The sequence below is a fragment of the Haliotis cracherodii genome, unplaced genomic scaffold (genome assembly GCF_022045235.1).
Source record: "Haliotis cracherodii isolate W230 unplaced genomic scaffold, xgHalCrac1.p SCAF_2, whole genome shotgun sequence".
Taxonomy (NCBI): domain Eukaryota; kingdom Metazoa; phylum Mollusca; class Gastropoda; order Lepetellida; family Haliotidae; genus Haliotis; species Haliotis cracherodii.
This window is the reverse complement of record NW_027266275.1, coordinates 24,168,710-24,194,634: the sequence shown is the minus strand read 5'-3', so window position 1 is coordinate 24,194,634 and position 25,925 is coordinate 24,168,710. Positions and strand designations below refer to the sequence as shown.

The 25,925-nt window shown below is 40.8% G+C and overlaps 2 protein-coding genes across 2 annotated transcripts; both read right to left on the bottom strand.

Moving 5' to 3' along the window:
• Positions 1–5,415: 5,415 nt before the first annotated feature.
• LOC139469554 (uncharacterized) lies at positions 5,416–13,153 on the bottom strand. Its single transcript, XM_071251746.1, has 5 exons — positions 12,643–13,153; positions 8,463–8,498; positions 7,897–8,006; positions 6,749–6,805; positions 5,416–6,111 (listed from the first exon to the last, which is right to left on the bottom strand). Exons 1-5 carry the CDS (start codon positions 13,151–13,153, stop codon positions 5,416–5,418), a joined length of 1,410 nt encoding a protein of 469 aa, XP_071107847.1.
• A 2,440-nt stretch (positions 13,154–15,593) lies between these two features.
• LOC139468838 (uncharacterized) lies at positions 15,594–25,357 on the bottom strand. Its single transcript, XM_071250974.1, has 5 exons — positions 24,591–25,357; positions 19,809–19,844; positions 19,481–19,590; positions 18,362–18,421; positions 15,594–16,850 (listed from the first exon to the last, which is right to left on the bottom strand). The coding sequence occupies exons 1-5, from the start codon at positions 25,099–25,101 to the stop codon at positions 16,116–16,118; spliced, it is 1,452 nt and encodes a 483-aa protein (XP_071107075.1). The 5' UTR covers positions 25,102–25,357; the 3' UTR covers positions 15,594–16,115.
• Positions 25,358–25,925: the final 568 nt, after the last annotated feature.

Genomic DNA, 25,925 nt, shown 5'->3' with positions numbered 1-25,925 from the left:
CCACGGTGATTTTGCGGTTTGTTAGGAAACTTTGGATGTAGTTAATTATTTGACCTTTAAGTCCTATTTTTTTAAGTTTTTGTATTAGCCCGTTATGCCAAACCATGTCGAATGCTTTGGAGAAGTCTAGAAAGATGCCTGTAGTATATTGTTTGTTAAGTTGGCCTGTTTTAATGTCCTGCTCTAGTCGGGCGAGGTTATCTAAGGTTGAGCGTCCAGGAGTGAAACCGCTTTGGTCTGGATTTATTATGTTGTTTTGTTCTAAGTAGTGTTGTAACCTGTTTTTGGCCATTGATTCCATTACTTTGCATAAGTTAGAAGTTAGGGAGATTGGTCTGTATGAATTAGCCTGGTCAGCTGGTTTATTGGGTTTGGGGATTGGTATGACCAGGGCTTGTTTCCAAGGTGATGGGACCTGTCCGTTTAGATATATGAGGTTATAGAGTTTCAGAAGAGTTTGGAGTAGTTTGGGTGGTAGTTGTTTAATTATCTGGTATGAAGTAAGGTCTAAGCCTGGGGCTGTGCCCTTTTTCCTATTTTGTAGGACGTGGAGTAGTTCTTCCATTGTGAAATGGAGATTAATTTCTAGGTTATTATCTTTTGGCTCTTTGGTAAATTTGGTTTCTGCTTTTAGTTGTTCCTGGAATTTTTGGTTGAAGTTGCTATTGCTACTGACGGCCGAGAAGTGATTTGCTAGGTTATTAGCTTTTTCAGTGGGGTTTGTTGAATTGTTTACGTTGGGAGTTTTTTTATGACGTTTAATGCCCCTAATGGCGTGGATTTTGCGCCAAACTGTTCTGGCGTCTGTATGATGGTTAATTTCTTCGCAAAATTTTTTCCAGTCTCTTGTTTTAGCTGTTTTAACTAAGCTTTGTACTTTGTGATTTAGTTCATGTGCTATCTTTAGGTGTTTGAAGTCACGTTTGGCTTTATTGAATGCGGATTTGCGTTTACGCCTCGTTTGTTCTATCTCCTCGTTCCACCAAGGAACCGAGGGTTTGCCTATGCTGGTTGTTTTGAAAGGAATGGAGTTTTTAGCTGCGTTTATTATATAGTCAGTGAGGTTTTTACAGTAGATTTCGGGGTCGTTACTTTCTAGGTCAGCTAGGTTAGCCTGGTTGCAAATGTCCTGAAATTTGTCCCAGTCGGCTTTGTTGTAGTGGAATTTAGGTTCCTGGTTTGGGGCTGGTGATGGGATGTTTACGTCTCCTATAGTTATATTTATGGGGAAGTGGTCACTACCTAGTGGTACCCCGTGTACTTCCCATTGAATACTTTGGGCTAAATCTGGGGTGCATATGGTTAAGTCGATAGCCGACATTTTGTGGTGTATTTTGTCGTATCTAGTAGGTTGGTTGTTATTTAGTAGTATTAGGTCATTTTGTTCTATCCATTCTGAGATGAGTTTTCCGTGTTTATCTATTTTATCTTCTATACCCCAGGTAGGGTGGTGGGCATTAAAGTCTCCTAGGAAGATTGTAGATTTATTGCCTATTTGGAGGAGGGTGTTTAAATCCTCAGGTTTGACCTGTTTTTCTACCCAGTGGTATATATTTATGATATTAATTTTTTGGTTGTTATTTGTTATTTGGATACCGTTTGCTTCTAGGTTCGGTGTGTTTATTTTTAGTTCTTTGTAGCTTAAATCTTCCCTGACGTATATGATTAGGCCGCCTCCGGCTCTACCTGGGTTTGTTTTGGCTCGGTCAGTTCTTATTGAGTTATAGTTTGGTAGGGTGAATTTAGATCTGGTAGAGAATTTAGTTTCCTGTATACAGACTATGTGTGGACCTTTGTCTCGTTTGAATTTAGCTTTTAACTCCTTGCCGTGGGAGGCTAATCCGTTGGCGTTCCACTGAAATATATTTAGTCCTTCCATTTTGGGGGATGAGAGGTTATTAGTTTGTTTTGAGTTTTAGGTTTTGTTTAATTGGTAGCTTCCCTAAGTTGGGAGAGAAATAACTCAAAGGAGAGAGTTGTGAGTTTTAGTTTTTGTGCTACTGAGTGAAAAGCTTTAATACTAGCATTTGGTGAGTTTTGCTTATGCATGTAGGCTAGGAGTAGTGTGAGGTTATTAAGAGTTTTAGTGCTGGTTAATTGAGGATTTTTGCGCCTGAAGTTTTTGTTGGTTTTAGGGGCTGAGAAAGTGATTTCATTTATTTCCTCGGTGGAAGAATACTCGTCTTCGTCGGTTAGGTTGGTTTTTATTGTTTGAGTTTTCATTGGGGAGGCCTGTGGAGGTGTTTGTGGTGTGGGGTGTTGAGTTTGTGCTTGCGTGTTGGGTGTAGCTGTGGTTTCCTCAGTGTTTGAGTTTTTTTTTTTGTGGTTGCTTGTGGGGAAGTGTTGTTGCCTTGTGGGCTGTAGAGTGTCTGGCTGAGGGTCGTTGTGTGTCTGTGGTTTTGCTGTTTGCTTTGCATGCGGGTGTTGATGTTATGGGGGAGTTGGTAGGTGGCTGTGTGAGGTGATGTGTGGAAGTGGTGGGTGCGGTTTCTATGTGGTTGCCCCAGATTGAATCCGAGAGTTTGTGTGTGGTGTTTGAGTGTGGTGTGGGGAGGAGAGGTTTGGATGTAGGTGGTGCATATTTTCTTGTTTGGATTTTGGCCGAATCTATGTTTATGTGTTTGTTGGCCTGTTGTGTTAGGGCATGTCTGTGCGGACACTGGTTTGAGAGTGATGTATGTTTTATGCATTTGCAATGGATGCACCAGGGAGAGCATGTACCTGGGCAATCGGTTTGGGCGCATTTTTTACATTTAGTTTTTTTGAATGTACATTGGGTGGCCGTGTGGTTATATCTAAGGCAGTTAGAACATTGTTTGACCTGTTTGATGTATGGTTTAACTTCTAGTTTAGTGTGGGCACCGAAAGAGATGTGATTAGGGGCTTCAGGAAATTTAGCCGTTTTTTTGAAGTTTACAATAACGATTGATGTAGGGACCGTTTTGCCGTTTCTGTTTGTTGTTATCCTGCGGGTGCTTGTTATTTGGGGTTGAGGGTATTGATTTGTGTTTGCTTCTTGGGTGTAGAGTTCTAGGTCTTCGGCTGTTTCTCTAGGGTTTACTCTTATTACCCCTCGGGTGAATTGCTGCCAATTTGGAATTTGTTTTGTTACGGTTACGTGAAAAATTTGTACTATTTTTTTAGCTGCATTGAATGAATCTTGATTTGGGAATATTATTTGGTAACCTTTATTTGCTTTTTTGATGTTGCTGTAATGGATTTTTTCGCGTTTAAACCATAAACCTATCCTGTCTGCTGAGAGTTGTTTAGTTAGGATTGATGCTGAGCCTGCGGCGAAGAAGTATAGCGCGAAGGTGGTGATGAAGGAAGCCGGGGTGGGTGTGGGAGAAGGTGGTGGAGTGGATGAGTCGAGCTTACGTTTTTTGGGGTTTGTGTATTGTGGAGGTGAGTTGGCTGGTTTGGTGGGGGTGGTATGTTCCATGTCTGAGCCATACTCGTCCGGAACAATGTTTTCGACTGTCCTCCCGGAGGTGTTGTGCGCTTCCGCGGGTGTGGGTAAGTCAGGATCTGGGGTGTCTGCGTGTGAGATGATGCGTGTGTCTGTCATGTTTTGGGGTGTTTGGTTTGGGTGAGTTGAGATGTGTGGTGCCTGAACCCTAGAGATTTATTTTTTTGCTGGAAGGCTGGGGTTGGTGAGACAAGTGGAAAGCTGGGATTAGGAAATCCTCAGATTGGTCCTCTGACCACGCCTCTGTGGCAGCCTTTATGTCCTCGTCATCCTGGAAGTGTCTTCCACGTAGGGCAGATTTCATATGCCGGAACAGGAAATAGTCACTGGGGCAAAGTCTGGGCTGTAGGGTGGGTGATTTAACTGTACAGCCCAGACAGGTATGAACATTATAAGTCTGAAAATTGGGACTTTGCAGGAAATGAGTCCAAATATGTGATGGCATGTATATGTGTAATATATATTAATTAAAGCTTATCAATTGTATTTTTATTTTCCTACGATACCGTAGTTTTAAAATATAGTTAGAATACAAAATGTGATATTTCACCCATAAGGTCCCTTATTTCATGGTTGGTCACATGTTATTCTGTATTCGGTGATGACGTGTGTTGCCGTTAACAGTTGGTTGGTGGGTTTGTTGTTTAACGCCGCACTCAGCAATATTCCAGCTATATGACGGCGGTCTGTTAATAATCGAATCTGGACCAACCAATGCAGTGATTGGCATCATGAGTATCAACCAATTCAATTGGGATACGATGACATGCATCAACCAAGTCAGCGAGCCTGACCACCCGATCCCATCAGTCGCCTCTTACGACAAGGATAGTCGCCTTTTCGGGCAAGCATGGGTTGCTGAAGACCAATTCTACCCCGATCTTCACGGGTCGGCAAGTATAGGTGACAACAAACTCGAACAAACATACTGGAATACAATGGCGTATTTACTTAACAGTAGTGGTACAAAACTATCGATGATATCGACATCCAACCCATATGTACAGAAACATACAAACGACAGAATAGGTTGTGTACGTTTTAGAGACAAAATATTTTCCTTTTGCAAAGAAAAGTACTTAATTGTGAGTTTTGTTTATTTCGAATTTCTTATAAACGGATGACTTCATTGATCACTGTCAAAATATGCCCTTGCGAAAAACAGAAAGATGAAAGACATTAACACATACTATGCGAAAGAGGTACATCATCTAACTTGGCTAAGCCATACAGCAACAACTCCAGGATTTCGAAGATCTGACTTTAGGGCCAGTGTGTACCGACGTATTAACGTTTTTCCGCAAACCGCAGATCGATGGATATGGCAGTGAGAGCGTAATGATACGGGCGGTATTCTCCCATGCTGATAGAACAAGCACAAGACATCTTTACGTGTTAATCCGATGTGAAAATGTCATAGTCATTCAATCTAGAACCCTTTCTCCTACCACAAAGTCTCTGTGGTACTCGGCGCATGACATCCTTCCAATTCTCCAATCGAGAGTATCCTGACTGACGTAAGCAGGGAATCATTTCGAGTCGTCCAGCGATCTAGGAACATGATTATTGCGCTGACAGTCTTGATGTCCTCAAGGAATAACACTTCTCTTAATTTGCAGATGTTATAGGTGGGAGAGATGTCACTGCCATTCTCATCATCAGATTTGACAGTCGGTGTATTTTCAATCAGGAAAAAAGCTTTTGTCAGAGCTGCACAAATATCATAAGTGCAATAAACTGTGCCACGGAAACACTACTGATCACGAGGAACAGACACGTGCCATAGTAACACCACTGAGCATGAGACAGCTATGTACCATGGTACCACTAGAAGAATTAGCCACAACTATGTGCCATCGTAATAGATTGACCAGGAGCAGAGCTCTACTCCATCGTAACACAGATGGGCACGAGGCACAGCTATCCGTTATGCTGTCCCTCTTGTGTTACGCCTCTGATTCAAAACTCTCCCTTCCCATGTTGAACAGAGCCGAGATTCCTAACCCTAAGTAGGGTTTTTCGACATTTACGTATTCAGTGAGCGAAATGGGTAGGTAACCTGTTTCATTTCTACAGTTTTTGAAAACAGCTCGACCTGCGTTTCTTGTTGCTACTTGTACCAAAACATCCTTCCTTTTGACAGATAAGTACACAGCATCCCCCCGATTTTCCCCGGTGGCAACGAAGTAGGAAATTCCAAGTCGTTCAAGTTCCTTTCTGAACATTTCATTTTCAGAATTTGATATTGTTTGTTTGAACTGTTTTACAATTTGAGAGGGGAGCAAATAGAAAGATGGCGACATCAGCGAATTAGGCACAAAACCAACATGTCCTTGAGCATTTTTACACTTGTACATATTACCATGAGTGGGTTCATCGTGTAACATTTCTAACACGTCTCCTTCTTCAACGTTCAGTTCATCCTCATTGTCAGTCAGCCGTGACTCTCTCGCCTCGTACACGAATCCCCCCTTCACGCGTATGTTGAGGGCATGCAACAATGTAGCCTGTGGTTTGGTCACCCGCTTCCAGGAATACTGTACATTCACTGTATCCTCAGCTCCTACTAGCACTGTATCCTCCATCTGTTGATCGTCTAGGTCGGTACTGCTCTCAGTAGTCAGGCTGACAGGGCTGCTACTCTGATGAATCAGATAAGTGGTAAGCGGTCAGTACATGCGGGGACGTTTACAGTTTGTTCTACAAAAATGTAATATCTCAGCCCCCATGGGGTTACATGTTGACTTTAAAAGTTAGACTTTACTTTAAGTCCACATTAAAAGAGTAGCGAGTGAGGAAGCAACATTATTGCAGTTATATCAAGGTGCGTCAGTTCGATGTAGGTCGTAGAAGTTTCCCTTTTTTTGAAACCCACAGGTGAAATGAACCGATGTTTATCCGAATGCAATGGGTAAAGGGAAGTAACTCGTTTCGTCTGACACGGGTTTTGCTTACTCGGAGAAACTGGGAACAAAATTATATTCCGGACCTGTTTGAATGAATGTTGGGGAGAAAAATTCGTTGTCGACCGATCAGTCGGGGCATATGATGTGATGTGCCCTGTGTGTGAGACTTTGTACCCTCGCCTAACGGATCGGGGTACATGGGCTAACGCACGGGGTACATCACACTATATACCCCTCGAGATCCGTTGAGTTTAGAGCGCTTGGGACATGTTACAATTCAACCGTGTCATGACTCTGTAGACTTTGATTGAAGTGATATGTGGAATAGTTACACGTGAATGAATCACTTACCCCAACTGATGAGGATACTCACTTGGGTTGTTGCTTTCCGCAGCTGTGTGTCGCCCAGGGACTGGGATCTGTGCCAGATCTGTAATACATGCATCAAACATCAGAACCCGGGATCTAGAGAACCATTGGAAGTTGTGGTGAGTTGTAATGGGGTTACACGTCGCGTTCAAGATTATTGCACTTTTTAGCAAGATTATTGCACTTATATGGCGTGCGTGCGTCCTTGCCTGTGCCGACCAGTCATTGTTTTATCCCCCAATTGCCGATCGCCGAGCAGGAATACAACACGTATCATCTTTTAACGTCTTATGGTATGACGAGGCCGGGGATCGAACCACCAACCATCCGCTTTCCAGGAGCGCTCTATCCACTACACTACGGAGGAGGTCCAAAGAATATTACACCCTTATATATGCATGCTTCATATGCTGGGTATGATATTGCTCTGATATTAATACAGCGCTGTACAAAGCGATGTTATAGCAATCTTCTTCTTCAGAATACAATGACATTTTTTACTGAAATAACATCTAACAGTACACAACACTATCTGTCAGTATTCTCAAAGAATTTTTACACAGGATTTAACGCGTATGTGCAGCTATGTAACTTTCATTTTCACAACATCAATAGGATCGACATATGAATTTCCCCAAAATTAATAACATCGGTAGAACAGATCCGAATGTGATTAACGTAAACGTCGTGATTTCAAGACGTTAGAGCAGCTTTAATAACTTCTATAATAAATGTGAACTTCAATGGAGAACGCACTTCGTAAGTAATACACGCTTAAAATTGTAAACAAGTGTCATATCCTTTGCTACATGGCTATACATAATATATATACGAGTACATTTCTCAGTGTTTCTTGGTACGTAAGATTACATATAAAACCGTACTGACTCACAAATAATTAGTTCACACTACCCACACGTTCAATGAATATTCATCACGCAATGCTATCCAGAATCAAATGTGGCGGACACCTATAAGTACTGTGAATAAAACTGATATTATGCAAGATATAATTTGGTAGGTTAGGCGAATGATACAACAGTATATGTACTGGTGTGTGACTGATGGCAACAAAAGCAAAGAGCAAATACATATTTTACGTAATATGTGTGACGTGTGTATTTGATGACTATTTTTTATTTGGCACCATACCTTGATCCTACGTCTGATGTTGTCAGGGATACGGAGAGTTGCTTTCAGCGTTGGTGGCTCTGACATCACTGACCTATTAGTTTTGCATAAGTCTGTAACACTGACATGTGCTACAACGATAAAAAGAATTACACCTGAGAGGTGTGTGCTACATACATAACAATGGCGTGAATTAAGATTTATAACTTTTAGGCCACACCTTTTAAATTATATGTTTCGCGGATTTATTCCAGCTTTTCCACACAAGATCGGTCCAAAAAAAAAAAAAATAGCTATGCCTATCATTTTTTTTTTTTTTAATGAAAATCATTCTGCTGTGGGGTTAAAACTGCAGCTGGCTACTTGAATCACCGATAGTGATGTAAACATGGCATTTATATAAGAAAATCTTTTTAGTGAGGTTCTATATTACTAGCGGGAGATATAATAAAAATAAATTATGTATAACTGATTTCTTTTCCGGTTGCTCTGCAGTATGAGCGGCAGGCCCGTGAAACGAAAAATAAAAAAAATGTGTGGCCTTAGATATATATGAAGAAAAATCACATCGTAAAATGTCTACTCACATCCATAAGTGCATATTTTGGCTGGCATCATCGGTGCTGGAACATAATATACGCTACAATTATCCACATTCCATGTAACATAGGGCCGGTCGGGTAGCCTAGTGGTTAAAGCGTTCGCTCGTCACGCCAAAGACTCGGGTTCGATTCCCGACATGGGTACAATGTGTGAAGCCCATTTCTGGTGTCCCTCGCCGTGATATTGCTTGAATATTGCTAAGAGCGGCGTAAAACTAAACTCACTCACTCACTCCATGAACCATATCAAAAGGCAAACGTAACTGTGATCGCCTTCTTCCTAATCATATTTACTTGACGCACCTCATTCCATGTTTTTAAAAGACCTGATGTTTAATTAGGATAAAGACGCGGAAGTATTCTGAAGATGCCAATTTTTGTATTACTAAAAACATATTTACCTTAATTCAAACAAGTGTTTTCTTGCATTTTGTATGTTCGGCACACAAGCTTTGGTGAGATGTCTGGTTATTCCCCAGTGTTCCCAAAGCAGTTTGAAAGGAAAAGACCATGTGAGGTGTTGGTTTCCTTTTGTCTCAGTACGCGTCAAACGGCGTTACAAAGCGTCTTGAGAAATGATTTATTATGTACAGGGAGGATTGTTAAATCAGTATCGCTAAAATGTAAAAATAAGTAATGGTATTAGTTTTCAAAATGCGTTTCCGTACATGTTCAAACTATTACACATTGTTATGATGCCATTATGAATAAATAAACCATGGTTAAGTCCGTGCGTGATGTTGTCATAGGTAGAATGCACAAAGTGCAAAAGAGGAAACAAAAATGGAACAAAACCCATTCTGCCCCGGACCTTCACCCCTCCGGGCGGACGCTCTACCACTAGACCACGGAGGCGGTTCTTTATAGAGAGTATCTGTTTTCGTTTGTTTGTTTCATTTTGTTTAATGCCGCACTCAGCAATATTCCAGCTATATTACGGCTGTCTGAAAATAATCCAGACTGGACCAGACAATCCATTGATTGACATCATGAACATCGATCCACGCAATTGGGATACGATGACATTCATCAACCAAGTCAGCGAGCCTGACCACCCGATCCCGTTAGTGGCCTCTTTCGACAAGCATAGTCGCCTTTTACTGCAAGCATGGGTTGATGAAGACCTATTCTACCGCGGATCTTCACGGGTCAGAGAGTATCTGAGACAAGTGGAATTATTACCACGTGGGTTCTCAAAAACTCAAAGGATTTGCTTGCCATTTTACAATCTCAAAAAAGAACCAGATTCATTGTGTCGAAACATTTGATTTTTCAAATTTGTACACCACTATCCAACATGACAAACTTTAGGGGAAATTGCATTCCTTGGGCCATGGGATTTTTTTGCACAAACCGTTGTGATCATACATACAGTTATCTATGTTCAGAGGTTCAGGTCAATTTGTCAAAAATGAAAGCAAATGCCATCTGACGTTTACTGAGAAAACACTATTGTGAAATGTTGGACATTGATATTATCTATGTAAAATTTGGGGGTAAGACATTTAGGCAAGAAGTAGGCATTCCCATGGGCGCCAATCAGAATTTCAGACATTTCAGAATTTCTGCTTGAAATGGCAAATCAGAATATTAATAATCTGATATCGTTCAATAACCATCAAATAGCCAATTCCTTTCCACGTTATTACCCACCTGAACTTGAAATAAAGGAGACCAGTGAGACCGCATCATCTGTTTCATACTTAGATCTATGCATAAAGATTCGGAGTGACAAAACACTCCCCACAAGACTGTGTGACAAGATGGTTGTGCAAATTTCCAAAGGTAAACTTTCCTTTATGTCGAACTATCTTCCTGAAGCTGCAGCCCTTGGAGTCTACATTTCACAACTTTTGAGATACAACCGAGCATGCTCTTTCTACCAAGATTTCAAAGAGCGTCAAACCTCTCTTGCTCAGAAGGTGTTTCATCATTACAACATTCCAGGCCTCAGTAAAGCTTTCAAAATGTTTTAAGATAGACATGTAGAGGACATTCCCAAAATTGACGGATCAGTGACACAAATTATGTCCGATGCAATTCCCTATTTGGTACCATATCTTCTTGTGTTATTAGGTGAAGAATTGACTTGCCTTTGCATTTGTTTGTGACGGGTGCCATTGGTGGCACAGGATGCGCACACCTTTTCGCGAACACCTGGCATCATCACTATTTGATAGTGATTCATGAACACATGATCATGATATAGTAAATCGTAAATCGACTTTTGCAGATATTTCTTATAGAAAGGGCTTTGTCGCTTTTATTATCATATTATTTCAATACCATAACAAAAATCTTTTATATGTATGTGTGTTTTGCAGGACTCACGTGCATATACGTCCAATATGGCATGATAATGCGCCACTCGTGTTTCTCGCATTAATTTCATGCTTGCATTAACTTCATGATGTATATTACGTATTGAGAGCGGTGGGGTAGCCTAGTGGTTAAAGCGTTCGCTCGTCACGCCGAATACCCAGGTTCGATTGCACACATGGCACATGGGTACAATGTGTGAAGCCCATTTCTGGTGTCCCCTGTCGTGATATTGCTGGAATATTGCTAAAAGCGACGTAAAACCATACTCACTCACTCTCTCACATTACGCATTGGGGCTATACCTTAGTATTAGTTGAAACACTCACTGCACACTGACCAAACAATTCTCTAAAGGGAGATTTTTGCAGATTTCACTTCCGAATGTATACTGCATTGACGTAATTAGCGTAGTCAGTTCACTTATGAATGCGGGGAACCTTGACCTTTGATTATGACATCTGTACCAAGGTTTAAACTATTTGAAAAGACAGGGGACAACGAATAATGCCCAACACACACTGAGCTTCCTATGTATATTGGTGTAAATAGTCAGCATGCCTGAGGGTAATACAAGTTCATCTCAACCTGGACTGTTTGAAAAAGCCACTACATCAAAACGTCAACGCCAGAGAATAAACAGTCAATTATGTGCTGAACAGATTCCATTGTACGTAGGACCGCCTCCATGGTCTAGTGGTAGAGCGATCCCCGACCGCGTCATACCAAAAGACGTTAAAAGATGGTACTTGTTTTTACCCTGTCTGGCGCTCGGCATTAAGGGGCTAAAACAAGGACTGGTCGGCTCGGAGTCAGTATACTGTGTCTGAGTGGGGTATTCATGTTAAACTGCGGCATGGTATCTCAGTGGGCTAGCACTATACATCGGCTTCACTCCGGACTAGTACAAGCAGCCCGCATCGTGTTTTCCCGCAAAAAGGAAGTAATTTGGTTATTTCGTATGATATAAATATAAAACAAGGCTCCCATGTAGTGTTGGAATGAACCAATGAAATTACCTGGATAAGTATGATAAAATACCCCCATGAAGATCCGGGTTAGAACTGGTGTTCAGCAACCCGTGCTTGTAAGAGGCGACTGACGGGATTCCGTGGTCAGGCTCACTGACTGGGTTCATGCATACACGTCATCATATCCACTCCAGCTATATGACGACGGTCTGTTAATAATCGACTCTGGATCAGACAATCCAGTGTTTGACATCATGAGCATCGCTCCACGCAATGTTGATACATGTTGATGTGCATCAACCAAGTCATCAAACCTGACCACCCGATTCCCTTACTCGCCTCTTACGACAAGCATAGTCGCCTTTTACGGCAAGCATGGTTTGCTGAAGACATATTCTACCCCGGATCTTCACGGGTACGTAGCACAGAGTAATAGGATATGTCGTTTGTATATTGTGTAAACGAAAAATAGTAAAAGACCGTGTATATATTGTGTGAACGGTATAGAGTAATACGTCTTGTGTATATTGTGTGAACGGTACAGAGTAATACGTCTTGTGTATATTGTGTGAACGGTACAGAGTAATACGTCTTGTGTATTTTGTGTGAACGGTATAGAGTAATATGTCTTGTGTATATCGTGTGAACGATATGGAGTAAAACGTCTTGTGTATATTGTATAGCATAGATTAGTAGGGCACGTATATATTTGATTTCCTGGTAATCTTTACTCAATTACTCAACACTTTTTAAATGTATCAATGCATAGGTCTAAATATGTTAATGCAATCTTATATCGATGTTCGAGTATTTCCACTGTGCAGCGAACTAACCTGGTGTACAGTGCGTGTTGTGTTAAAGGTAGGATGACTTACCCGGTTTCTTCAAATAGTCCATGAATATGTCCTTCCACCCACGAGACTTTGTGTCAATGATCTGAAATGTCAACAGCTCTGACGGCACTCTACACTCGTCCACGTGGAGTGCCACTATGTTGTTTGTGTCGTGGTCAATGTCATACTGCACGGCCAGCTGAAGTTGATACATAGCATAATTCGACTTAAGAAAATTCTCAGATAGAATGAAGACGATTCTATCCGATGTGAAAATGAACATAGTCATTAAATCTAGAACCCTTTCTCCTACCACCAAGTCCCTGTGGTACTCGGCACATTTAAAGCCATGACTCCCTTCCAATTCATCAATGAGCTTTCTCGTCCAAATGGAATCGAGATTATCCTGGCAGAAGTAGGCATGGAACTGTTTCGAGTCGCCCAACGATCTAGGAACATGATTTCTGCGCTGACGGTCTTGATGTCCTGGATCCCTTCCTGGAGGAATAACAGTGTCTCTTGATTTGCGGAGGTAGGCTTCGTGAGTTGCCATTGTCACATCGGTAATGAAAACACTGTCAGAGAATGTCGTCTGCTCGGCGAATAGGTTTGCAATGCTCGCCTTGGGCCCACCTTGGAAGTCAGTACTGGTAAACGTGGTAAAATCCACAAGCGTTGATCCATACAGAGTTGAGACTGTAAAATTCGTCCTTCGATGGTCTTGGAATCCGTCGAGTTTTTAGGTATCCTGAACCCTCGTCATGTTCAAGTATCTGTTGAGCGGTGGCAGTCTTGTGTAATCTGACATCACGATCCGGATATTTATGTATTCACGCGTCGTCTAATTTAAAACATCAAATTGCCCTGTAATTCACTCAAAAATCGATTGATAAAACACTTCCTTCGTCTATTCGTACAGGGGAATCACTGACACATGGCTGATCGACAAAGGGCATCACGCCTGGTTGGTGCAGGGCTGTGTCGCCTGACCACGTGCATGGACTGGTAGGCTATTACACCTATAATTGGGAATCTGTTATATCGCTTATCACTGAATCTGATTGGTCAGGATTAACAAAACATATTTGTAGCTAGCACTTGCGGTGAGCATTGATTGGACAACCAGGATATGATTAAGGTCCGCAGTTATACACTGTACCTCAATGCTCATTCAATACAGAAAGGGTTGTTACAGACATAAACATTTCACTTCTCAAAAAATCAATTCATTCTTACTGTTAAACCAGGGAGACCATACAAAAAAAATATATATAGGCTCCCTGGTTAAACGATTTTGGTTGTTTACGAATCTTCCTTATCAGCGTGACGTCATGTCGGTGATTTGATGAAGACCGTTGTTCATTGCGTGACATGGTAACGATAGACTGGTTACCTGTCTTCATGTGACGTTCATCTGAGTGAGTGAGTGAGTGATTGAGTGAGTATGGTTTTACGCCGCTTTTGGCACTATTCCAGCAATATCACGGCGGGGGACACAAGAAACGGGTTTCACTCATTATACCCATGTGGAGAATCGAACTCGGGTCTTCGGCGTGTCGAACGAAAGCTTTGAACCACTAGGCTACCCCACATCCCCGACGTTCATTTGGAGCATTTGTCTACACATTCTTACCATATAGTCCACAATTAATGAATACAATCCTTTTTTGCTCTAAACTCGTTAGTAATTTTCAATTTCGTATGGAAGCGAATTTCTGTTTATCAGCTTCAGCTTTGCCTCCAACACGTACTGTTCCATCGTCTTGTCTCCTACAACTACCTTTTTGTTTTGGTTTCCTTGAATTAAAATATTGTGTATTCAAGATCTCGCCTTTTTTTAAAAAATCAGACACCTGTTTTAATCCACCTGTACTGACTGTATCTAGTGAGTGGTGTGGTAGCCTAGTGGGTAAAGCGTTAGCTCCTTACGCCGAGCACACCGTGTTCGATTGCCCACATTGGTGCAATATGTGAATAACATTTCTTGTGTCCCCCAGCCGTGATGCTGCCGGTATATTGCTCAAAGCGGCGTTAAACTATACTCAATGAAATTTCATTCGGTTGAACAGAGTGAATTAGACTGAAATTGATTTCTCTTGAAGGTAAAGCCAGATATAAAGGGAGGTTATTCACGGTAGAGGGCGCCACCGTGTGGGGTATATATAGGAATTGTAAAGCCCGGGTAGTTCAATCTCTCCTGTGGTGTCGCCGTCACTGTGCAGTCTGTTTATTTTATGTTTATGTCCTGTGCGTTATGGTTATAAACATTTTCTGTTGTCGGGTGTTGGCAGTCTTGCTGCAAGACAGATGGCGTCACAGTGACTACTATGGTTCTGAACCACAAAGCATGGATGGTACCTGGTACATGCATGTATCTTACAGTAAGATGTTACAGTGTCGGTGACTGGCGTGGTTCTGAGGTCATATGGATCAAGGCTGGTGACGCTACTGGTGTTTGTAAAAGGACATTTCAGTGCAGAGTAATGCCTCGGCGTGTGCCACAGGGGAAGCCACATTGTGTGTTTGTTGTTTATATCTGGCTTCACGAGGTTTTGAAATAGAGCTCAACTAAGAAAACTTTTGTTATGTGTCGTATGCATAACCATATCATTTGTATATAGAACGTTTGATCCTGTGTACAGCTTAAACTTGACAAACCAGGCGTAATTAAGCAAATGACGACGCTTCACAACAAACTAACTACACTGAGTGTAGGGGGGCGCCCTGCTATAGATTAAAACTCTTTTCTATCCAAATTGGTTTGTTTGAAAAATTAATATATACAATCTGTAAACATGTTAATACAGTCTCACTACTAGATGCTCATATCCCTTGTAGTGTGGAGTCTACAGGCTATTGTATATATAACACAGTGTAGAAATGTTTTATTTTTTTTTATTTTATGTGAAAACACAATCGATGCCATGGTCTACTGGACTGGTCCAACAATACCTATTTTAGGCAGAAACAATAACATGTAACATTGTGTTTAAATAGTCTATGCCTCAGGAACATATAGAACTAGAGGTCAAGGAATTATGCCCCCTCAATGTCCGCTTAGGAATCACATCACCTTTAACCAGTGACAAGGTAAAAACAACTGCATAGACCTGAAGAGCGAGTTAATGTTCAGCTTTTTTCCTTCTTTGTTTGTTGTTTAACGTCGCACTTAGCAATATTCCAGCTATATGACGGGGGTCTGTAAATAATCAAGTCTAGACCAGACAATTCAGTGATTGGCATCATAAGCATCGATCCAGGCAATTGGGATACGATGACATGCATCAGACAGTCAGCGAGCCTGACCACCCGATCCCGTTAGTCGCCTCTTACGTATTCTTTGAACCGCTATACTTAACATTGTCGTAAGAGGCGACTAAGGGGATCGGGTGGTCAGGCACGGCGGGGGACACCAGCAATGGGCTCCACACATTGTACCCATGTCGGGAATCGAACGCGGGTCTTCGGCGTGACGAGCGAACGCAATAACCACAAGGCTACCCGACCACCCCTTGTTACACAGAGGACCAAGACAAATGGCTTGCCTCTGATGCATAACCCTCACTAACAATGGAAATGTTAGACAGATCCGATACTCGAGATTCTAAAGGAGGCTTCGGGACATTTACACGATCCACAAGCGACAGAGGCAGGTACCCTGTTTCATTTCGACAGTTTTTGAATATAGCCAGACCTTCGTTTGGTATTTTTAGTTGAAGCAGGACATCACCATTTTTAACAGATAAGTTGATAATATCGCCACGTGTTTTTTCGACGCAGCTCCTGGCAACGAAGTAGGAAATTCCAAGTTGTTCAAGTTCCTTTCTGAACCCTTCATTTTCAGAAGCTGATATTGTTTGTTTGAACTGTTTTACAATTCGAGAGGGGAGCAAATAGAAAGATGGCGACATCAGCGAATTAGGCACAAAACCAACATGTCCTTGAGCATTTTTACACTTGTACATATTACCATGAGTGGGTTCATCGTGTAACATTTCTAACACGTCTCCTTCTTGAATGTTCAGTTCATCCCCATTGTCAGTCAGCCGTGACTCTCTCGCCTCGTACACGAATTTATCCTTCACGCGTATGTTGAGGGCATGCAACAATGTAGCCTGTGATTTGGTCACCTGATCTGCATGGTACTCAACAACGAGCCTATCGTCAGCTTCCAGTGAGTTAGGCCCGCCTGTTGATGGAACCGAAGATAGGTCCGAAGTCGGAACCGGCTGAATTCTTCTGTTAGAAGACTGAAAAACAAGATATATGGTGTCAGCGTTGTAACATCAACATCTGTACAGCATCAGTATCAAGCACAACAAACGACTGTCGCAATTCCCACATTATAGTTACAAAATGTTGACTTTGACCAAGAGGATCAACACGGCGCAAAGAAATGTTGTAGCATGCCTACCTAGCTATTGATGTAAGTACCTGTATGGTCATAAGGCGCTCATGTGGAATCAAGAACGTAAATCAGATTGTAATTTGCTTGTGGTTCCTTCAAATATATGGCACATTTCAGTTTAAATATTTATGTAACACGAAAGTAGAAAACAAAGTATTATGAAACCAAACTAGTAATATGTGTTCCTGAAACATTTGTTATTGTTTTGCAAGGAACAAGGGACATAGGGTTGACATAATCATAGTGTTATACATGATACTGTTAGCATTGGTATATAAACATTGGTCAAGTTATTGATATTTTTTTCATAATTAATCTGTTCAGAGTAAGTAATATTATTTCATAATAAAGTAGAAACTGGAGACTGATACAGATATTGTTAGAATTGAAACCCACTAACCATACTTCTCTATGATAGTTACCTCCCTAATGGTAATACGTTTACTCCTGTAGCCTGACACGTGAATAATTATTATTCACGTTGTCTAAAAGTGCTAATATCTCGCTACATGGAAACTGGGTCAACGTTTCCGGCATAGCATATGCTATAGGCCTGTCCCCACCCTCTCGACAGGCATACCTCGCTACACGGAAATGGGTCATCATTTCCCGCATAGCGATATGCTGTATACCTGTCCCCGTCCCTCTCGACAGATCAACTCCTTACACGGATTTAGGTCAAAGTTGCACCAGAGCGGAATGCTGTATGGGGAAATAGGTCGGAAAGAGCTAGACTGATACCCTGTCCTTCGCCTCCTAGCGGCTGCAGGCGAGGAGCGCAAGCGCTCTAGGGAAAGTAAACCCGTCTAGGACAGAGCGTGCCGAATAACATTAACACTTCTAACTAAATTGTATACATATCTTATTAAAATGGTGCGTCTTCAAAGTGGTTGCGTCCACGTTATGGAGGAATATTTCAGTGTCGTCCTTCATGTGTTATAGGGAAAGGTTTTAAGTACATAGGGATCGGGTGGTCAGGCTCGGTTGATGCATGTCATCGATCCGAATTGCGTGGATCGATGCTCATGATGTCATATAGCTGGAATATTGATGAGTGCGGCGTTAAACAACAAACGAACGTTAGTCACCTCTTACGACAAGCATGGGTTGCTGAAAAACTATTCTACCCCGGATCTTCACAGGTCGTTATGTTATGAGATTGGCTTGATATGTCCTCTTTTGAGGATATGTCCTCGTTTTTTTCTAGTATACATGTGCGTGTGATTATTATAGGAATATGTTCGTTTGTTTCATTTGCAGCGATACCTATATTTTAACAAAACATAACACTGTCGTTACTGCTGGTATTTTCAGAACATTCCTGATTTTCATTGATATCACGATAAAACTCACTTCTAATGATACTGCTTTTCTGAGGTGATTGTCATCCAGAAATTTACTCTTGTGCCATATCTGTAATAAAACAGAATACAGATACATTCTGCACCAGCAGCTGGACAAAGCAACAATTGAAACATCCCGCACAAACTTATGGCATATAGTGAGTGAGTGTGGTTTTACGCCGCTTTTAGCAATATTCCAGCAATATCACGACAGGGGACACCAGAAATGGGCTTCACACATTGTAGTAGGGAATCGAACTCGGGTCTTCGGCGTGACGAGAGAACGCTTTAACCACAAGGCTACCCCAACGCCCCTTATGCCATATAGTCGTGCAATACGTGTCTATATAACAATATAACAGTACCCGTGATACGATACTTCATCAAAACACAATTCAGCATGTTTGTGTCAGAAAAACACGCACAAGCACACACACATACGCGCGCTCGTATGAAGGAGATACAAGCATATGACGATTTTATAAGCCATTCTTGCATCTCTATGTGATGTATATCGCATAGTAACACAATGTTGAGCTATTGTTCAAGGTTGATGGTCGAAGAAAGGTAGATGTATATCAAAGAGTTATTTCACATGGTTGATCTATATCACATGGTTGGTGTATTTCACATGGTTGATGTATATCAAATGGTTGATGTTCTTCACATGGTTGATGTCAGGAGATGGTAGATGTATATCACATGGTTTATTTAAGGAAATGGTTGATGCATTTCACATGGTTGATGTATATCACATGGTGTATGTGTTTCACGTGGTTGAAGCATTTCACATGGTTGATGTTAGGAAATGGTTGATGCATATCATATGGTTGATGCATTTCAAATGCTTGATGTTAGCACTTAGTTGATGGATATGAAATGGTTAGTGAATGGTGTTTTTTGTTTTGTTTGTTTGGTGTTTAACGCCGCACATAGCAATATTCAAGTCTGCAATTGACATCATGAGCATCGATCCACGCATTTGGGATCGATGACATGCATCAACAAAGTCAGCGAGCCTGTTAGTCGCCGGATGTATTTTACATAGTTCACGGTTGATATACCTAAAATGCATGGTTGAAATATAGCGCATGGCTGTGTACAGTATAGGTTCTTTTTGACGACATACCTTTATCTGTGTCCTGATATATTCTGGGATTTGTAAGGTTGGCCTGAGTGTGGGCGGGTCGGAGATCACAGATCTCTGGGTCCTGCACAGGTCCTGCACACTCACATGTGCTAGAAACACAATCATCAAAGATTAACTGAAGAGCACGTCTTTGATGTTCAAAGAAAACATACTGCATGTATTGAAGAAACTGTGTGAATATTAGCTGGTCGCACCCATACAACTGACTTCTCATCAATAGAGATGCGGTGTCAGGTCTCAGTATTTACAATTTAATTCATTTAGATATTGTATATGATAAAGGAGACTAATAAAAAAGTATACTCACTTCCGTTCGTGCATATTTCGTTTGGCATCTGCGGTGCTAGAAAAGAAAATACATGTCTTAATTTGCTGATGATATGCATTGAATATATAGCTCATATACATGCCTTGTTCACAACGGTATTGCCACGTATTTACAAGCGCGGACACAGGTTCTAACAGTAGGGCGTTTACAAAGATCCATCTATTATTCCAGATTTTTACAAAATTAAGTTTTGTTGCAAAAGTGCAAAAACTTGTCCCATGGCGAAGTTCGCTATTGTTCCATTTCACGACATCGCCTCGTACATGTCGCACAGTTTTGAAAGTAGATAGTTCAGTAATTCTACTCGTTATCACAACCAATTTCATGACCGGTCAGTGCCCTGGGTCATGTGACCACTGACCACTGACCACTTCTAGGAGTGTCCTTGTCTCCTGGGGTTGAGAACTGACTATAAAAGTCCAGTTTCGACCTTTGCCGAACTAGGCTGGAATACCTGGGCTCGATCGTAGCGCCAACAGTGTCCCTTCTAAGGCTCTCCCATGGACCAATCAGATTCCACCTCTCGTATCACTTGCATTTGCTTCAAACAAAATGGCGGCACCAAGTCAGGACGATCTGATCGATAATCAGGATCTATATTGTGAGAAAACGGGTCTTACATCGCGAAATGCATCAAATCACGTGCGCACATTGATTGAAAACATGAAAAGATTTGGAAAATATCTGTTGACAACGAGTTGGCGGTGCACATGCTCTTCAAATCCTACAATCGGCTGAAATCTGCACGACAGTTTACGAACCGGATTTAAATTTCGGTGCACGATTTTGATTGGACTATGCATAGACTCGTTAGTCCAGCCAAAATGTTACTCCATAATACCAGCCTAGTTCGGCAAGGGTGGAAACTGGACTATTAACGTCAGTTGGCTCTCTTGCCTCTGAAAGATGCGTCATACAAAAAGACGTTAAAAGATGGTACTTGTTGTTACCCTGTCTGGCACTCGGCATTAAGGGGCTAAAACAAGGACTGGTCGGCTCGGAGTCAGTATACTGTGTCTGAGTGGGGTATTCATGTTAAACTGTGGCATGGTAAAATCGACATCAATCCGGACTAGTTCAAGCAGCCACACACATGTACATGCACGCCGCGATATAAGTGAATAATGTTGAACGCGACGGTAAACCCCGTTTCATCTCACCTCACCTTTCCCGCTTAAAGCAGTAGTGGCAGTATTGGTGATTCGACTTCATAATGGAGGTCGGGGGAGTGGGGTGGAGGTTGAGGGTAGGGTGGAGAGGGGTCGGGTGTGTATATTTAGGATGGGCGTCACGTTATGCTTTCAACTACAAGACGGAGAGCATGTGTAAAGTCATTCTTCATATCCCGTCAAACGGGCCCCGGCCCCGGATGACTGCACTTCGGGTGGTGTAATTGTACGCGTCTCTGGAGTAAATGATTCGGCTAAGACTGTTGTTTGCCAGTACGAGAATCAGTCCTATCACTTTATAAAACCATGACAAGGGAACCACTGACGGGCTGCGGTTTCAACAAGTGTCTATATATACTAGTTATAGTGGGTTTTTTGGGTTTTTTTACAAGACAAGAAGTTTATTGCATAAAAGGCAAATACAAATACACACAATGTATACATACTTTCAACATATGTGCATTCTAGGAGACATTTGTATCTACAAGTTCTTGGCGAATATTGAGTGCTTGATGGAGAAATTGAGCTAGGCTGTAGATTACATCAGAAGATTGATTAGACATAAGTGATATAAAGGATGTGGTACATAGCTGTTTAAGGTATTTAGCGGGTACAAAACGTTTTCGGATATCTTGGTAAAACACACAGTTAAAAAGGACATGAAATTCGTCCTCAACACCCATATCACATAATGGACACAAACGCATAGATTTTAACGTATTTTGTCTTCTTCCGGTATTTACTCTAATATCACTCAGTCCCATACGAAAACGCGTGAATGTTGAAAGAAAATTTAAATTACAAAGAACACTTGAATATTTTTCAGGCTCCAGTAAGGATTTGAATGATCTATACACATCATATCTGCTACTTGCATTTAAATTAGACATCCATGTTTGATAAAATGGTATTTACAATTCTTTCTTTGAAAATATTTACAAACATACAGGTGTTACCCTACCTTGATAAATCCAAGCATAGCCAAAGCCATTTGAGAACAAAAGTACCCGAATATTTGATGCCCAAGTGTTGTAACCCAGATTATCATAGTTGTATAACATATTGTAAGCTTTCCTCACCGCACTCTCCGTAAACAATATTATTAGGGGAGTTGACACTAATCATTAAAAAATATTTACAAGCAAGAAGACGTACTTTTTCGATTGTATTAAAATGTTTAAAACCCCATAATTCAGAGTCAAACAAAAGTATTGGTTGTATCTGTGTGTCAAACAATTTAAAGAATACACTTGGGGATAAAGGCTGGAGTTTAGATTAAGTTGATAATAACATGACCATGGCTTTTTTACTCTTTACAGATAAATCCTTAACAAGATTACCCATACCTAAAGTGTTGGTAAACAGAACACCTAGGTATTTATACTTACTAACAACTTTAACTCTCGAACCCTTATATAACCATTTTTCGACTGAAGCTTATGGACCACCTCTTCTAAAAACGACTATGTTTGTCTTTTCTAAGTTTACAGTTAACTTCCAATCATCAGTGTAATCAGTCAAAATGTTTGCCACTATTCATTATTTCTAAACACAATTCGTTAATAAAGAATGAAAATAGAATGGGACTTAATACGCATCCTTGTTTAAAGCCAAGCGGACAATAAAAAAAGTAAGTGAAATCACCTTTACAGCGCACACACGCCCTGACATTAGAGTACACACTTTTAAGAATCAGGTACATTTGGCCCAGTAATCCAGCTCTTTTAAGGCACATCCACAGTTTATGACGATTCACAGAATCAAAAGCCTTCCGGACAACAAAAGCTACATACAGTTTTCTCCCACGTTTCATCAAATATTTTTCTATAATTGCATTTAATGTAAAAATATGATCTGTTGTCGAATAGTGTTTTCTAAACCTGGCCTGATATTCTGGAATTCTATCCCTCATATTGGCCCATAACGTTAGTCTGTTGTTTAATATACTCGAAAATACTTTCCCCAAAATACTGTTTGATGTTATACCTCTATAATTATCTGCATTGCTAGCATCTCCTTTCTTATGAATAGGTATAACAATGCCCTTCGACCACGAACTTGGAAATACGCCTGAACGAAAAATCATATTAAACAATTCTGTAAGATAGGGCAAAATTATCCCCCTTGATGATTGCAGCATTTCAGCAAGAATATTATCCAATCCCGGGAATTTACTTTTTTTAAGTGACTGAATTGCTGTCAGTTCTCATGACGTTGAAAATCAGATTCAAGGATTTCCCGATCTATTTCAGAAAAGAAATCATCTTCATTTATAGGATCATATATGTCATCAAAAAGCGTATGATCAAATATGTCATTTGTTGAAAATACTTCTTTAAAATGAATTGCCCATTCAGCTTTTGAAATGCTACAAGCAGGGATGTTTCTCATGTTAATGGATCGAACCTCTTTCCAAAATTTCTTAGCATTACCCATTGCATTACATAGCTGTCCAATTCTATTGTGTCGTATCTTGTTCTTATATAACCTGATTTCGTACTTATATCGATTTCTTAAGGAACAGTAACTCTTTCTGTTATCAGCAGACTTGTTACTTCTAAATTTCCGTAGTGCTCGCCTCGTAGCACGTTTTGCCTGCATACATTCAATGCTATAACGTCTGTGAATCACGTAGCCATTCTTAGAGCATAAGGCTTTCTTCATGCAGCTGGCGGAATTCAGTAAATAGTCTACGAAGCTAGACAAAGGCCTATCTATATCAACATGTAGAAGTTCTATTAATTCAGTCAGATTAAGACAGCTCTTAAGATTATCCAAGTGTTTGCTATGTGACCCTGTAGATATGGTTCAATAATGCTGATCATGCCATGGCTTACATGAAGTCATTATCAGATTATTGGAAAACATTTTCTGACTACAACGAAAATGAAAATTATGATGACAGGGTTTCACGTGTACACAGCTAGTTTGCCTTTTACGCTCAATGGAATGTGTTTCGGCAGATAATTGAGACTGATTGTTCTCTGTCGTTGACGTTTTATATTTACACATTTGTCCAACTATTTGTGCTTATGAAATCATGCATCATGTGATAATATTAATATAAAGTGATTACAGCAGCAGATGTAAGGAATATCTGTCTGAACATCTATGTACAGATGCTTAGTATGCTGTGACTATTGCAGAAACTGATACACACATTTGAAAGTCAGTCCTTTTCTCAGAATTAGAGTCGCAGAAAGGGAATATAAAGCGATCTGTTGTAGTGGATCCGCGAAATAGTGACAATTTTTAAACACTTTCAGAGTTTGAAAACGCAACAGGTAGACACCGACGTAGGTCCAAGTACATTGATGCATGATAATAGAGTATATTAAGTGTAAGGGGGGTAGATGTAGCGTTGTCACCGGTCTTCGTGGTTGTTTTTAGGTGTTGATAGGAGATTTGTACCGTGTCTTCCTGTACAATGACTGTATATATATATATATATATATATATATATATATATATATATATATATATATATATATATATATATATATATATATGTATAATACAGTTAATAACTGGCAGTCCTACACATAACGATTGATAATAACGTATGGTATGAACCATCTTGTTTCTGACTTACCCGGTTTCTTCAAATAGTCCAAAAATGTGTCCTTCCACCCGTCAGACTTTGTGTCAATGATCTGAAATGTCAACAGCTCTGACGGCACTTTACACTCGTCCACGTGGAGTGCCACTATGTTGTTTGTGTCGTGGTCAATGTCATACTGCACGGCCAGCTGAAGTTGATACATGGCATAATTCGACTTGAGAAAATTCTCAGATAGAATAAAGACGATTCTATCCGCTGTGAAAATGAACATAGTCATTAAATCTAGAACCCTTTCTCCTACCACCAAGTCCCTGTGGTACTCGGCACATTTAAAGCCATGACTCCCTTCCAATTCATCAATGAGCTTTCTCGTCCAAATGGAATCGAGATTATCCTGACAGAAGTAGGCATGGAACTGTTTCGATTCGCTCAACGATCTAGGAACATGATTACTGCCCCGACGGTCTTGACGTCTTGGCCCCCATCCTTGAGGAATAACACTGCCTCTTGATTTGCGGAGGTCTGGTGGGAGAGTTGCCATTGCCACATCGATTTTCAAATTTCACAAGTTATCACAACGGTCTGAGTACTTCCGCATTCATGTCGTCTGCTCGTCAGATGTCTTCACACTGGTATGCACCTCGAATCGATTCGTATAAGCCAATCGGTCGAATCAAAACCGTGGTTGGTTACAGGTGTATCCGTCAGTTGTGTAGATATGTCGATACATTCACTTTAAAGTTATCTAACCTGTGTTATCTGATATGTACACTGTGGCCACACTTGACGCGTCTGCGCATAGCACCCATGTTAATTATAAACGACTGACCTACAAACGTTTATAGGGGGTCCCGTCACACTTTGTATCGGGGAGAGTCGTGTCTGGTCACACACCAGTGGTCACATTCCCTTCCGCCAACAAGACATCTGTATTGCTTTAAATTCCCCCATATTCGGCACATGAACAACATTAAACATAACAAGCTGATCGTCTGGCTGCCTTCTTCACCTATAGCTGGTGCCAAGTGGACGATCGTTTTATTAATAATCGATCACGTAGTAAACAATACCAGACTTCAGTGTGTGTGTGTGTGTGTGTGTGTGTGTGTGTGTGTGTGTGTGTGTGTGTGTGTGTGCTAAGAGGCAGAGGTAGCTGTCATCGTGTAATTATTTATCGTATAGTTATTTTTTGCTAGCACATTTTTTTTTCAAAACACATTGCTTCTTCTTTTTAAATTTAAAGTGTATTGGTCTTTAATCTCAGATAGAATAAAGACGATTCTATCTGATGTGAAAATGAACATAGTCATTAAATCTAGAACCCTTTCTCCTACCCTGTGGTAATCGGCACATTTAATGACATTA

Bases quoted from the DNA above. Each gene is read 5' to 3' on its own strand.
- LOC139468838 (XM_071250974.1), bottom strand. From the start codon at position 25,101: ATGGCAACTCTCCCACCAGACCTCCGCAAATCAAGAGGCAGTGTTATT. The intron at 19,591-19,808 runs GTGAGTATACTT...TTGTGTTTCTAG, and splicing joins CGAAATATGCACGAACGGAA to CACATGTGAGTGTGCAGGAC. The intron at 16,851-18,361 runs GTGAGTTTTATC...CTTGTTTTTCAG, and splicing joins GAAAAGCAGTATCATTAGAA to TCTTCTAACAGAAGAATTCA.
- LOC139469554 (XM_071251746.1), bottom strand. From the start codon at position 13,153: ATGGCAACTCACGAAGCCTACCTCCGCAAATCAAGAGACACTGTTATT. The intron at 8,499-12,642 runs GTAAGTCATCCT...ATTATGTTCCAG, and splicing joins GGACTATTTGAAGAAACCGG to CACCGATGATGCCAGCCAAA. The intron at 6,806-7,896 runs GTATGGTGCCAA...CATGTATTACAG, and splicing joins ACATCAGACGTAGGATCAAG to ATCTGGCACAGATCCCAGTC.